Raw genomic sequence first — 16,094 nt, forward strand, 5'->3', positions numbered from 1 at the left:
GAGTACTGCTTGGAAAAGCATTCAGAGCAGGAAATACTAGGAAGAGTTTTGACAAATGGAACTCCAGATGAAAGAAATTTCAGGTTTTCTAGACACAGGTACGTTAACATGGTGATTTTTTTCTTTGAAATTTAGAAAATGTAGGACAAGTTCTTTTCTATATCAGGGAATATATTGGTAGTATAAGGAAATGGCAACCCACTCCAGCATTCTTGCCTGGAGAATTCCATGGACAGAAGAGCCCCTGCAGTGTAGGGGGTTGCAAAAGTTGGACATGACTGAACAACTAACACACACACATAAACATATATACACACACACACACATATATACACACGTATATATAACAAACAGATTTGCTTGAAGTCAGGTACTTTTCAAATCAAATAAACTGAATACAAAGAAATTTAGGCCTCCTAGTGTCATTCCCAACCTCACCAAATAAACACTCATCTCTGGAATGGCCTGGGAGAATCAACTCTCAATTCCACTATACTTTGTAACCGAGTTACAGAGTAACCTGCAGCAATCCTATCAGAATTCATGGGGTTGTTTAAATAGAGCAAAGTCCACAAAAAGTTCCACCGAGATGTGCTGAGCAAAGGCCGGAGCCCCAGAAGAAAACAAGTGTAGCCTCTGAGCGAAGCTTACCTCACCCGGAGTGTAAACCCCACTGGCCCAGGGTAGGGGATCTGTGTGACTGGCAATGAGCCCTGTGCTGTCAGAGCTCCTGAGAGAGCTTCCAGGCTGGTTCCTGTTCTCTGGCATCTTCCTGCCTGTGACTTTGCTACTGCTCCTTCTCATTGCCTACTTCAGGATCAAGCTGATGGAGGGTAAGTGAGAAGCCACCCAGGGCAGGGGTTAGAGGTCCTTTCCCATGGCACACATCTGAAACAAGTCTATGGACTCTCCGTCTTTCTGGAAGGCCTGGAATCACACATATTTTGAGTGTGCAGGGACTCCTCAATAAATGCCCTCTTAAGATAACTTCACAGGGGAACATGGCAAGTTTGATCTCATCAGCAGTGTGGATGGCACACTAGGCTCTGACGACCTGAAGCAGGGATCCTTCACTGCAGCCCCCCAAAGACAGATGAACTGTGAATCAGCAGTTTGGACACATGACTGCTTGTCTCTCTCAGGTCAATGGATTCACAGACATTACACGATGTTACATTGTCTGCTGTGTCTGTCTGACAGGGGTGCATGTGTGAGTAAGTTCCTGTGAGTGTGTGCACATACAATTCTTTCTCATCCATTAAACTTCTATTAAGGAAACATGCTATCATTGTGCTATCAGAGTGTTTGGTAAATGTCAAGCTCTAATAGATATCTGATGGCTTGGTGTGAGTTTACTATGAAACTGTGGTCTTAAGGTAGAAAAAAAAAGAAACCTCAGGAAGCTTAAAGTGGTTGGGCCACAGGTTGCTGGGTCCTGGATTGAGACTATTTATTCTGCTGTAACTGAAAAGAATGAAACTGCATTGTAGTTTGACTAAGCGTTAATAATGTACCCAGCAAATGTCAGACTAATATGAGAGGTTAATAGCTATTTTAGTAATATCAGCAAAACCCAGTAATATTCCTTAAGTTGGCTGATATCGTGTTAATCCAAAAACAAATTTGAAGTCCGTCTTCCCACCCTCCTTTGCTTCTCTCTGCTCCCATCTAGGATCTGCATATCCTTTTTTGGAGTCATTCCTGATTACATTTTCCAGTGTGAGCAGACAACCTTAGACTAGGCATGCCTTCATTTTTATGTGGATCCAATCCCTCTAATTCCAAATTTCCCTTTCTTATTAAAAAAAAAAAAACACCTCTGAGAACATATAGCTTTTAAAATCATAGTTCTTTCTGAAACTGTTTTCCTAAGGGCAAGCAGTTATATATCCTCTCCAGTTTGAGGGCAAAAGAGATCACTTGGCCCAAAATAAAATATCACCAGTTTGAATCTCTATTTAGCAGCTCTCACTTAAAAACTGTAAACAGATGGTCAAATGTCATGTCATCAATCTTGCAACCAGGGTTATGGCAAGTGTAATCATTCCTATTTTGTCCTGTAAACAAAGGGACATTGACAGATTAACTAGTGTGTTCACAGAACCCCAGAGTCTTGCATTCTGAAACAGAAACTTGTCTTGCCTGCCTGCCTCATAGATCCTAGTCCATCAGGCAAGAGATGCATTTTAAGATGTGATGGAAAGCATGTGGAGGTATCGTAATCATTAATGCCACATTTCAAGCCTTAGGAGGTAATGGTGCATGAAAATTTAATTAGTATGTAGAGAACATCAATTTTTTTGCACAGGAAGAAAGGAAATTCCCTAACACCCTGCACTCCTCAATCTATTTCCATTGCCTTGAGCAAACTCTTGAGGCGGAGGTCCGATTCTTGAACTTTTCATCACCAAACCCTTCATCAGCCTCTGCCAGGGATGTGTCACCTCTCCGTGGGTGGAAGTTTTGATGATCTTACCTTCCCAAGTTCTGAGATTTCTAAACCGCTATGTTCAGTGCCACTCAAAATACCATCACCCTGATTATGAACAAATTGCTTGCTAAAATAACCAACATTGCCAAAAACAGTCACTATGAAAAACAAAGTGTGTCTCTCGAAAGCCTGAACTTTTTGTATGGAGTTAGATGTAAAATAAGGTCAGGAAAAGTGATCAGGTTCTGACGTTCAGCAACTGACATACTCAAACAGGCAACTGAAGTACTGAAAACGTACAGTGTGGCTAGGCATCTCTCTCTGAACTCTCTCTCTCTCTATATATATATATATATACACACACATATACACACGCTTTGGTGGTTAGCAATAGAAAAAAAAGAAAAGATTTAGAGAAATCAGAGTAAGTTAAGGGTTAACAGGGTGAAATTGTTAAGATCTCAGCTGAAAGGGTCAAAACAAATGGGAGTTTGAATTTCAGCTCTGTAACAATGGTCATACTACCTAACCTTTCTTGTTTGTTTTTTTAACATATGCAATTTGTCTTACAGGTTGGGCATTTAAAAATAAAACATATTTGGAAACAGTTGAAGAAAAACATAGCTAAAATTGAGGGCTTTAAAGGAAAATTGTTAAGTATGTACTCTAATCTGCAATAGATCATTACATATGCATTTGTCAAAAGATTCCATTGAGGGAGCGATGATTATTGACTGGTCTGTCAAAACATGAATAAATCAACTGTGTAAAATCTCTCTTAACATATCAACAATCTTCACAGAAAGTGATTAAAGTCCTCAGTCAGTCAGTTCAGTTGCTCAGTTGTGTCCGACTCTTTGTGACCCCATGAACCGCAGCACGCCAGGCCTCCCTGTCCATCACCAACTCCTGGAGTTTACCCAAACTCATGTCCATTGAGTCGGTGATGCCATCTAACCATCTCATACTCCGTCGTCCCCTTCTAATCCCACCTTTAATCTTTCCCAACATCAGGGTCTCTTCAAATGAGTCGGCCCTTCACACTGGGTGGCCAAAATATTGGAGTTTCAGCTTCAACATCAGTCCTTCCAATGAACACCCACGACTGATCTCCTTTAGAATGGACTGGTTGGATCTCCTTGCAGTCCAAGGGACTCTCAAGAGTCTTCTCCAACACCACAGTTCAAAAGTATCAATTCTTCTGTGCTCAACTTTCTTTATAGTCCAACTCTCACATCCATACATGACCACTGAAAAAACCATAGCCTTGACTAGACAGACCATTGTTGACAAAGTAATGTCTCTGCTTTTTAATATGCTGTCTAGGATGGTCATAACTTTCCTTGCAAGGAGTAAGCATCTTTTAGTTTCATGGCTGCAGTCACCATCTGTAGTGATTTTGGAGCCCCCAAAAATAAAGTCTGACACTGTTTCCACTGTTTCCCCCTCTATTTCCCATGAAGTGATGGGACCAGATGCCATGATCTTTGTTTTCTGAATGTTGAGCTTTAAGCCAACTTTTTCACTCTCTTCTTTCACTTTCATCAATAAGCTCTTTAGTTCTTCTTCACTTTCTACCATAAGGGTGGTGTCATCTGCATATCTGAGGTTATTGATATTTCTCCTAGCAATCTTGATTCCAGCTTGTGCTTCTTCTAGCCCAGCGTTCCTCATGATGTACTCTGCATATAAGTTAAATAAGCAAGGTGATAATATACAGCCTTGACATACTCCTTTTCCTATTTGGAACCAGTGTGTTGTTCCATGTCCAGTTCTAACTGTTGCTTCCTGACCTGCATACAGGTTCCTCAAGAGGCAGGTCAGGTGGTCTGGTATTCTGATCTCTTTCAGAATTTTCCACAGTTTATTGTGATCCACACAGTCAAAGGCTTTGGCATAGTCAATAAGGCAGAAATAGATGTTTTTCTGGAACTCTCTTGCTTTTTCCATAATCCAGCGGATGTTGGCAATTTGATCTCTGGTTCCTCTGCCTTTTCTAAAACCAGCTTGAACATCTGGAAATTCACAGTTCACGTATTGCTGAAGCCTGGCTTGGAGAATTTTGAGCATGACTTTACTAGCATGTGAGATGAGTGCAATTGTGCGGTAGTTTGAGCATTCTTTGGCATTACCTTTCCATAAAATAATCCACTTACATTTACTGTCCCATGGTGCTATTGGTAAAGAACCCACCTGCCAATGTAGGAGACATAAGAGAAACCGGTTCAATCCCTGGGTTGAGAAGATCCCCTGGAGGAAGTCATGGGAACCCACTCCAATATTATTGCCTGGAGAATTCCTTGGACAGAGGAGCCTGGTCGGCCGTGCAGAGTTGGACACAACTAACGTGACTTAGGATGCATGTCCAATTAAGTGGCATACTACCTAACCTCTTGAAGCTTCAGTTTCTTCACTTGTAAAATAGAATTTATAGCAGGATATAGCTGTAGGGTTGGTGTGGGGATTAAGTGAGGTAATACATGTAAGGTTTTTAACAGTGCCTTTTCTGAACAACATTCAGTCATTATGACCTCTACTGATTTAATAATATGAATTCTAAGAAGACAGTGTTTGTGTCATTATAATAACTATCATTAAAATATACATGTGTGTGCTAAAAATACTGGAGTGGACTGTCATATCCTCCCCCAGGGGATCTTCCTGACCCAGCGATCGAACCTATGTCTCACACATCTCCTGCGTTGGCAGGCGGGGTCTTTACCACCAGCGCCACCTGGGAAGCCAGTAGCCATATTAAACTTCAAGACAAAATTACCTTTACTTAAAAATAAAATAAATTCTAAAAATTGTACTTAAAATTAAGTAAATTGCCCAAGGTCACTCACTTAAAAAATGGTAGAGACAGGCTATCTGGCTCCAGAAATAGCCCTCTCAGCTAAAACACTACCCCTGGAATACTGAACACAGAGTAGGTGTTCAGTATGTATCTGCTGAATGGAGGAATACCTTCAGCCCAGGCAAAAAAGCCCATCCCAACACGAGAGCCAATGGTGGGAGGATTTAAAGAAGATAAGAATTTTACAAAAAATTTGAGGGGATGGATCAATCTCTTTAACAGGGTAATTATTCATGATGGTGATTCCTCAGCATGAAGATTTATCTCTGAATCAAGGCGATTACATTTCTTCACCTGTGGCCCAACAGAGACAGTCATTGCCTGCAGAATATTCTTCAGTTACAAACTCTGATGTTCTAATGGCCACTTGCCTATTCTCACCTGTCTATGATCTCCTAAAAGTTCCATTAAAATGAAATAATGGCCAAATTACAAGCTCTTTCAGTACTACAAGCCATTTCTCTTGCTCTCTGCATTGAGCCTGGCACAGACACTTGGTTTACAGGATCGATAGCTCATTGAGGAATGATGGGTTTCCTTTTGGTCTCTCCGCCCTAGTTTTCCACACTTCTAGTTCTCTTCTTTCAGTGTCATTATTCAGATCACCCATTCTCACTTCTAGTTTGTATCCTGGCTCCTCATGCAAAGCATCTTTGGTAATGAAGAATGAGGGAAGAAATTACTCATATTGCAATGAGTCTATAACCTAAGGCATGGGCTATTTGAAGCAATACCTTTGAACCAGCAATAATCTATGTGGAAAGGCAGTGAAACCGAGTGGCTGAGAGTATGGGCTCTGGAGTCAAGACTGCCTGGGATCAAATCCTAAATCCATCAGTTTCTATGATCCTGGGCAAACTGCCTCATTTTGATTTCTCTACACCTCCATTTGTTCATCTGTAAATTAAGAGTAAGTGACTACAACATAAGAATTAAATAAGACCCACAAAGGGATTTTCACAATGTTTGGCACCAAAGTGATCAACAAACATTAGCTGTTAAAACTTGAGGCTTGTGTAACCTAAGACCTGATAGCTTCCAATGCAAATGTATCCTCTCTCGACTAAGATGACAAGCAATGTGGAATCACAGAAAGTCAGAGAGAGTGCTCATGTCCTGGGGTACATGGCATATAAAGTGCCTGGCAAGGAATAAATTGCTAGGATTTGACGTGTGAGCCAAAAAGAATATTTTCAGGTTCAGTTCTCTAAACATGCATTATCTCCTATGAGATTATAAACTCCTTGTCTCTGGCTTTGATGATTAATTATAATTCTGAAAATAAACTTTTAAGAGTAACAATAGTTTCTGTTATGCGTGTTGGTGGTAGTCAGAAAGAAGTCTGTATTTTTTTTTTTTTAATGTATCAGGAAGATCTCAAAAGATAACTGTCAGGATTTCAGGGCTAAAGATCAAATTTATTATTGTGAGAGAAGTAACAGATGAAAGTACCAGAGCAGATAAGGAGAAAATGCTACATAATAAAAGCTGAGGGGAGGAGCACAATTGGGGTGGGGGTCACGGGAAGGGAGCTCATGTCAAATGCTACAGAGGGAAGAAACTGGGGATTAGAAAATGATACCAATTAGTAATTATGATGTCACTGATAAGTTTTAATATTTCAGTAGCTTTAAGTGAAGTTATATTTTAAGGGATTAAGGAGTAAGTGAAAATTGGAATCTCAGTTTTCAGTCAAAGGTACCAAAAGGTAAAGAGGAGACAAATATGACTTGTCTAAAGATTAAATGCTGAAACACATTTTTAGCGGGGAGGAGCAAGACAGAAACCCTCTCTTACTCATTTCCACATCCCTAGGCCTTACATTAGACAGGCTTAATAAATGTTTATTGAATGTGGAAGTCTTAATACATTTAATCAAAACTTAATCTACTGAATATAAAATATACTTAAGATGTAATGATTTTTATTACAGTGGTAATTTGCCCAGTCTAACCATGACCATTCTTTAGAAATAAGTATTTACATTTCTTTGGGGAGAGGTTGAGAAGCAAAGGAGAGATCCTGCAGTAGTGGTTGCTCTGACGGCCATGACTTCTGTAACCACCAGGAGAGAAGTGCTGGCCAATTATACCTTAGGAGCTGTAAATGACCAGCAGCACTCAGCTGCCTCTGAAGTATTAACTAGTATTTTTCCTTTCAGTTAATGAAGAACTGTCACAGGCTCCTGATCACCAGCACAGTCTCAACGATGGCTCTTCCCCCTACCAGAGAAAGAAGCAGACGTGACTGTCAGGAACTGATCAGTGGCCAAAGCACAGTGGATTTCCGCTGGTCAGAGAGTAACAGTCAATGGCTAAGCAATAAAGTAGGTTAATAAACCAGATCCACAGTGAGATAGAAAGAACATAAAGACGCTTGGTCCGAACTATATTGAAAAGTGGCAGCTATTGTCCGAGAGGACAGCTATGAGATTCAGCTTAACCAGCAGTTCTTCAGAGTCCCAAGATTTTGTTGGATGGTCTATGGACTGGATACTTAAAAACTTTTGTAACAAACTTTTATAGAACCATGTCTACTCTGAAGGGCATTATTTTCAAATTAAAATTCTTCAGCATCATTATTACATAATTTCAAGGAAGCTGGCATTATTCTGACTTTGGAGGTGAAGAAACTCTGGAGACAAAATGAATAGCAAAAGATGAGTGCCTGTGGATTCCCACTGTGAGTTCCCACTTCCTCTTCTTGATATACAGCAAGGCAGAAATGTCACTGTTTCAGGCATTATTTCTGGCCCTTGGTTTGCTTCTCCCCCTGTCCCAGTTGCTCTCACAAATCACATCATCATTGTGAGAACCCACAAGAGCCTCTCTTCACTGGGTATGGATCATCATGAAGGTAGTTTTCAGGATGACACCACTTGGAAATACTGGCCATTTGGTGAGAAAAGTAAAGAACACAGTGTTCATGGAACTCATACGGAGAATAACTCAAGACCTTGCCTCGAAAACCAAACATCAGGGAGCATTTCTACATATGGAAAGAAGTCAACATTTCACTAGCAGCAACCACCAAGCTGAGCCCCTGGGCTATAGCAGCTTCTCACTAGCTAGCTATTTTACACATGGTAGTGTATAAATGTCAACACTACTCTCTGTGATGATCTAGAGAGGTGGAATAGGGGTGGGGTGGAGTGGGAGGCAGGCAAAAAATAAAAATTTCACTAGCAGGATTCTTTCAGTGAGAGCCCCAAAGAGCCAAACTAGGTAATTGAGAAGAAACATTTAATTCAAAGTAGTAGTTAAAATTACTACCTTGCTCATCACAGTTTCCTAGTTAATGTTAGCAAAAGACACTTAACATGTCCTAAGTGTAAGTCTGGTTATATTCCAATGTTTGCATATGAATCCAACAGGCTATTGGACTGATTATAAAACAATGAGTTTGTTCACCTGAAAGAAATACATTTATGTAGTGACATAGAAACAGGCAAAGGATCCTGCGGCTGACCCCAAACAAGAATGCTATTCTCTGCTTCTCTCCCCTCTCCTCCCTCACTCTCCAGTTCTTCATATGCATCCAATGAGTTACTGGTCTCCACTTGCACTTATTGCATAATATGAAATTCACTGTTCAACTGGAGACACTCATTTCTGGGTTTTATTGAATTTGATTACAAGGAAAACGTCTGCTGGGGCTTCCAGACTGAGGTAATTTAGCATAAGTGTGCATACCATATGGAAGGAGTAACAATATTCTTTCAATTCTGGGAGGGATCTCGTTATAGCCTCTGGCGGAAATCAGCTTATGTAAAAATGCTTTCTTTGACAGAAGGTGTAGAAGTTTCGGCCACCAAGGTTTGCTCCAGCTTCTCTTGGAAACAGGCACTCCCGAAGCCTGACTGATGACTCTGGTGGATGCATTCCACCACCTTTGCCCTAGCAGAGAAAAAGCATCTCAACTACTATGGTAACAGAGGAGCTCTAAACATACATATTTTTAGGATAACTCAGTTGTGCAATGCAGGACCTGATTTCTTTGTTGCTGTTGGGTAAGATGAGAATACAAGGAATTTCTACTGAAATCATGAGTAGAGTCATGAATGTTTTTATATGCAGAGAGAAATAGAAACATTAGTTTTCTCATGGAGAGACCAAGTCCAAGGGTTTTACTACCATCTGCTTGAAGGCACTCTACTGGATTTGATGAGTCCCTCACAGACTGCAGCCAAGCAGCTACCCAGTCACATCTTTGCTCTCCACCTGCTAAGAGTCTAGCAGCTTCCTGCTCATGGCTGCTGTCACCGAGAGAAGGCTGGTGGTCTCCTTAATATTTCATCCTGTATTGTTTCTTCCTATGCACCAAAGCATCTCATTAGGGGCCGAACATGTTCCTAAGTGGTCTCCCTTCAAAAGTTACTAACCTTATTTCTAATGTTCTAGTATCTGAATGAACTCTCAATTCTGTTTCCCCGACATGAGACTTTCAATAAAACAATGGGTGTGGTAAGTGCTGTTACACTGCCATCTATTCAACAACAACAACAAAATTTATTTTACAGAGCGAACCTAAAGCTGTTAATATCATCCATCTTGTTAACTGTGTTGGTAATTTGCAAATGTGGCATTGGGACACTACAAGTCCATGACTATTTCTTCACATTCTAAGTTTAGACATGTTGATAAAACAGAAAATGGGGCAGGGAAGGGCACACATCATGTTCTCTACAGTGTTATTCACAATCCTTTAAAGAAAAAACTTATTTGTAAGTAGATTGACCAGGCAACAACCTCCAGTATTTTCTAGATATATTATAGTAGCAACTGGAAAATCAAGAACAGATATACACTTTCACATATCAGCAAGTTTTTCTTTGAAATCTAAGTTCTTTGGCAAAACTATAGCTCAGAAATCAGTCATAACTGTTAAACATATTTTGTAAATCAATTTTCTGACTTGTTTTTAACAGTTAGATTTTTTCCCAAACAAATGTTCCTGAGTCTTGCTTTCTGAATTTATAATTAGTGTGCTCATCAGAAGCAGCCTCCCAGTTTATCAGCATTTATGCAAAGGCATTCACCCTGGCAAATGAGTGACAAAACATAAACAGGAAGTACATATCTAAAAATTGTTATTTATAATTAGGAGACCAAACCAGATTATCCTAAAGGACATCAACCCTGAATATTCATTGGAAGGACTGGTGCTAAGCTGAAGCTCCAATACTTTGGCCACCTGATGCAAAGATCTGACATTGGAAAAGACCCTGATGCTGGGAAAGGTTGAGGCCAAGAGGAAAAGGGGACGACAGAGAATGAGATGGTTGGATGGCATCACTGACTCAATGGACATGAGTTCGAGCAAACTCAGAGAAATACTGAAGGACGGGGAAGACTGATGTGCTGCAGTTCGTGGGGCTGCGAAGAGTCTGACACGACTTAGCGACTGAACAAAACCACCACCGCCACCAGATTGAAATTCTTCCTGTTAAGAAAATTCAAATCTATATTCCAAAACCCAGATTACTAAAAGCAGAGATTCCAAACCTTTATTGAGGTAATAAAGAGCCTTTTGAGAATTTAATGAGAGCCAGGAATAATTTTTTTTTAATCTCTAGGAAAAATGAGTATACCTGTTCCGTTCCATCGCTCAGTCGTGTCCGACTCTTTGCGATCCCCTGGACTGTAGCCTACCAGGCTTCTCCATCCATGGGATTCTCCAGGCAGGAATACTGGAGTGGGTTACCGTTTCCTTCTCCAGGGGATCTTCCCGACCCAGGGATCGAACCCGGGTCTCCCGCATTGGAGGCAGGCGCTGAGTATACCTGTAAATGTGCATATATTGGGAGAAAGCCTAGACCCTTGAAGTCCATCAAGGAGTCTGTGGTAAGGAAGCCTGTAGTCAAGAATCTTAGGAAAAAACTGTGTGGCCTCTTACACTGGCCACCTTACTTACGATGGATGAGTAGACCATATCGGGTTCTTGACATTGCATGGCTCACAGGAAAGTTGGGTCTATACAATTCAAAGTCAAAACTTTCCCTACAGCTTCCCAAGTAACTTAATTCATAATGGTACAGAATTCTGTTCTGCAAAGTTCTCACAAGAACACAGCTCAGACTGGCAGAATCTCCCATTACTTACCTTTGGTGGATTAATTCACGCAGTGCTGTTAATACAGTGATAAACTTTTTGGAGGGCTTTACTGTGCCAGGAGCTCCACTAGGCACATTACACATTTTTACTTCATCTAACCATGAGAATATGTCTGGTGTGGGATGTATTACTACCCTCACTTCATAGATAAGTACCTTCATTGAAGTCACATGGTTTAGTTACTCAGCATAAGGCATTGCAATGTCCAGCTGTAGGAGTCTAAAGCCTGTGTTTCTGAAGCAAAACATTTTCTACAACTTGAAGCTACTATAAACCCAATGTGGCAGCATGACTATTCAGAGGGTCAGTGTTTTGGGCCCTGGCAAAGGATCAGGAGTTGGACACCTCAGATTTGCCAGCCAACTGTGTTCTTTTGGAGTCAGCTCCCCGCTGTGGCCTGATCCCAGCAGATACATGAACAGGTGCATGTGATGATCCATACGCAAGCCCATGTGGACTTCTGTAAATATAGTTAAGCTATTGTGTCAGCAGTGACATCCACATGTCCTGTGCAAGTGTGTAAGACTCTACTGGAAACTCACCAGAGCACCATACTCAGAAGAGCAATGTTCTCGTAACTGGACTTTGTTTTAAATTATGGGGCTTTTACGGGATTTCTTAGTCTTTCATCATGGAATATTTTAACAGAATGAAATAACCAACCCCTACTTACCATCTCCTGGCTTTACCAATTATCAAGTCACAGCCAATCTCGTTTCACCTAAAGCACAACTCACTCCTCCCTATTATTTTGAATTTTCAGATAATTATATGATGTTTCACAGACATCATACAATTTTATCCATAAGGGGAAAACTTAAAAGTCCATGCTGGGCAGTAGTTATGCTAGTTTGCTTTATGACTGGGGTCCTGGTGATGATCGCTCCATGAACTGTGGTCTATGCAGTGAGGAATGTTGTGTGCATCACAATCACAATGAGAAACAGAAACTACTCACAACAGTAAAATGCCAAAAATTCACCAACTCTATGCGTTTTTTTAACAATATCATTTTTCATCCTGCTGTGGCCTGTGGAATATGCATTAATCTGTTTCCTGTGTTCCACACAAGATCACTGGAAGGTTTATGTGATAGAGTCATAAAAACCCTATATAACTAAAAGGAATTATTGCTTGTCACCCTCAAATTATATTGCTTTTTGACTTAAGATAAACAATTAGCACCTGGATGGCTCATAGCAGTGAACCCTGTTGACCTACATTCTTATTCTACCTCTTAGGATTTTGAAAGCTCAGTTCACACGATGAAATTTTAACATTCTGAGAATTATTTTGCAAGAAACACAAAATACTAAAATAGAAGGTCTTGCTGCCATCATCACAGGTGGCATGATCAACATGATTCCCAGATGCTTCTTGGGTACCAAGCCCTCACAGATATTCTGAGTATCTCTGGGACCCCAAACTCTGTCCTTGCCATTTCAGCTGCTAAAACTGAGCCCTGACTGAACATAGTATTTCTGGAGCTGCCAGAGACATACTTAGTCTATCACTGTAGCTATCATCAGAAATTTAGAAGGATATGGTTCTCAAAAGACTCTGGCAAGATCAACCTCTGCTTTAAATAAAAATGCTACATATACACACTTTCTGATGCAAATTATATTTACAGAGTAGTATTTGGTTCCATTATATCTCTATGGCTTGGCTTGCTGAGATAGGTTTCCCCAGAGAGGAGGAGTTGTTTATGTAACAGTTCTAGAGAAAGCAAGAAAGATGTTTCACAAGGTGAGAGAGAATTTTGTGGGAACTGATCCCAAAGAAGACAGACATGCAAATTATATTTAACATGTTCACTTTAAATAACTAGGGAAAGACATTCTTCAGAATATTTTAAATGAAATATACCATACCCTGTTGGTCATTTGTTGTATAATGCTTTTAACATTTGAAAGAAAATGAGTCTGGGCAAAAGCTTCACAGTGAACCATCTTGCTTGGACATGGGTGCAGCCCTCGGCAGAGCCCATTCTGCCTGATGCATTAAGGGTCAGTGGACTGTTAAGCAAAACTGAAGCAGAGGACCAGATTTTAGATGGTGCAACTAAAATATTTCCTGAAACAAAACAAAAAATTCACAAAGAAAACAAGCAAAAATATGCCTTGGAGAACTTGTACAAGCTGGGGGTGGATTATGTAACCAGGCAGAAGGAACTGGCATTCTGAAGAGCAGATTTACAAACATTTGACATTGTTTTAGCCATTTGAAATTGGTGAAGCTGGCAGCAGCATGAAATTATAAAATATCTGAATAACAGATTTAAAAAATGCTATATCCCACAAAATACTAGAACCTGTGACTGATAGGAGGACTCGAGCTTATTTTTTAAAACCTTCATAAAAAAAGAAGTGGTAAGTTTAGAGAATAAACAAACTTTATTTTATAACAGTATTACAGAAAGCAAAATATCATTTAATACAACTTGAAGCTGCTGGAAATCTAATCTGGCATCATAACTATACATGGGGGCAAAGCAAAGGAAAGAATGTTCAATACAGTTAATACGTCCCTATCAGGTCTCTGGCATCAGCTTTACTGGTGTAACTTTCTTACAACTGTCAAAAAAAACCCCACCATGGCCCTACTCCTCCATCCCAGGATCCTCACACCTGTGAATCATCACGCTATCTGAAAGAGATATGCCTGCTTGATAAACAAAAGGTCAGTTTTTACATGGAGACAAGGGGGTTTAATACAAAGCCAAGTGTTCTACACAAGTGTTCAAATAATGGAAAGTACGAAAATATGGACATGTTAAGGAAGAAAGCACTAAGGTTTTTAAGCTGCCTGAATATTTTAGTAGGAAGGAAGAAATCGCTGTCTCTCCCCTCCTGTTTCTGGAATGCTGCCGAAGAGCCCATGTCTGAGAAGGATCGGCACTGTGGTGCGACAGGGTCTCTGAACACAGTGCGTGGTCAGTGAACTTCATCATAGTTCTCCAGTCTGCAGATTCCTGGACTTTCTGCTCCAAAGTAAAAAGTCACAGGACTGGAAAGTCAAAAGGGTTCATTATCAAAAAATAGCCCCAGTGAAATTTTCAAAACATTAGAAAATTTTCATCATGTAAGAAACACTTTTAAATCTGCATTAACATTTTCTCATACAGTGTATTTACTGCAAACTGGAAACTCTGTAAATATTGACTTCTAAGAACCCAGTGGGAAGCATCCGGAAGAAGGAAAGCCACTATCAAAATTAGTCACAGAGTCACCTTTCCGCACAACAGCACCTGTTCCAGTGAACAGCACCGTACCAGCTGTGGCTGGCTTTGTTCACTATCATTTGATCAAATGAGTCACAAAAAAGCAGGTAGTTGTACACAAAGTAAACAGGAAACAAAAAACAACTCTCTAACTGAAAAAAAAAAAAAAGGAAAGAAAAGAAATAATATTTAGAAGTGGTTATAAAACAAAACAATATATTAAAATGCGAGGGAATGGTATAGACCAGAGCTGTTAAGGTAAGGTTTGGTGTTGGCATTTTAATTCTTCAGGCTTCTGGCCATTGTAACCAGTCGTAGTATAAATTTGCTGGAGCAGTGGTGTGGCATTAAGACTTGGAATGGTCAAAATTCTTCAGGTTCACAAAGTTGAATGTTGTCTATAAGATGAATTTCTGGGAGGAAAATAAGAGAGAGAGAGAAGGCTTAAACATTACAAAGACAGAGGCTTGGGGAAAAAAAATGTAAGATTCATTAAATTCCAAATGAAGTAATAGACAATTCCTATCTGCCTGGTTCTATAGTAAATAGTACTTTACCAGAAGACAAGCATGAGAATCTGATTGGCTCTTGAGGGTCTTAAAATATCTGGAGGATTGACGAGCACACTGGAAAAAAGTGGTAAGTAAGAATCTGACCAAAAATTTAACTATAAAACAGAAGTAATTCATACAGTAAAAACTTAAAAAATAGATTTTTAAAGCCAATGTAGGTTTCAAAGTTAGCTTCAAGAAAGAAGGAAAAATAATTTTGACTTCACTGAAATGAATAAAAGGTGCCTCAGGCTGGGAGAATAGAAGGAGTAAAGACGTAAGAAAGGGAGAAAGTATATGGTATTAGTTTGGTGCCTAATTGCAGTTTTGCATTGTTGAAATTTGCCATTTGACACTGGAATATATCCTTAAATAAGTGTGGTTATGTTATACACCATTTTAATGTGCATTTCTTGCTTTATGTGTTTTGCTAATGACTTATTACTTGCTGTTTATATTTATTTTAGACTATAGAAATGATGCTAGACAAAACGCAAATTCAAGCGAATTTTTTATTCAAGTTCAAAATAGGTCATAAAAGAGCAGAGACAACTCACAATATCAACAATACATTTGGCCCAGGAACTGCTAATGAACATACAGTGCAGTGGTGGTTCAAGAAGTTTTGCAAAGGAGACGAGAGCCTTGAAGACGAGAAGCATAGTGGCCAGCCATCTGAAGTTGACAATGATCAATGGAGAGGATCACTAAAGCTGATCCTCTTACAACTACATGAGAAGTTGCCCAAGAACTCAACGTTGACCATTCTATGGTTGTTTGGCATTTGAAGTGAATTGGAAAGGTGAAAAAGCTCCATAAATGGGTGCCTCATGAGCTGATCAAAAATCAACAAAATCATCATTTTGAAGTGTTGTCTTAATTCTGTGCAACTGCAATGACCCATGTCTCGATCCAGTTG

At 39.9% G+C, this 16,094-nt stretch overlaps 2 protein-coding genes across 13 annotated transcripts in view; one reads left to right on the top strand and one right to left on the bottom strand.

Annotated features, from left to right (window-relative positions):
* Positions 1-543: 543 nt before the first annotated feature.
* On the top strand, positions 544-7,535 carry SMLR1 (small leucine rich protein 1). Its single transcript, XM_088840942.1, has 2 exons — positions 544-833; positions 7,450-7,535. The coding sequence occupies exons 1-2, from the start codon at positions 707-709 to the stop codon at positions 7,533-7,535; spliced, it is 213 nt and encodes a 70-aa protein (XP_088697068.1). The 5' UTR covers positions 544-706.
* A 7,084-nt stretch (positions 7,536-14,619) lies between these two features.
* EPB41L2 (erythrocyte membrane protein band 4.1 like 2) overlaps positions 14,620-16,094 on the bottom strand; it is a 211,987-nt gene continuing 210,512 nt past the window's right edge. For all 12 annotated transcript variants that reach the window (XM_088840745.1, XM_088840752.1, XM_088840751.1 and 9 more), the window contains one exon: positions 14,620-15,037. The gene's annotated coding sequence lies outside the window, so the exon portion shown is untranslated. The remainder of the gene's footprint in view (positions 15,038-16,094) is intronic.

The sequence above is a fragment of the Moschus berezovskii genome, chromosome 10 (genome assembly GCF_049115385.1).
Source record: "Moschus berezovskii isolate FMDL1 chromosome 10, NW_MosBer_1.0, whole genome shotgun sequence".
Lineage (NCBI taxonomy): Eukaryota > Metazoa > Chordata > Mammalia > Artiodactyla > Moschidae > Moschus > Moschus berezovskii.

Coding starts and splice junctions, on each gene's coding strand:
- SMLR1 (XM_088840942.1), top strand. CDS start 707: ATGAGCCCTGTGCTGTCAGAGCTCCTGAGAGAGCTTCCAGGCTGGTTC. Junction 834..7,449: donor CAGGATCAAGCTGATGGAGG/GTAAGTGAGAAG, acceptor TTTTCCTTTCAG/TTAATGAAGAACTGTCACAG.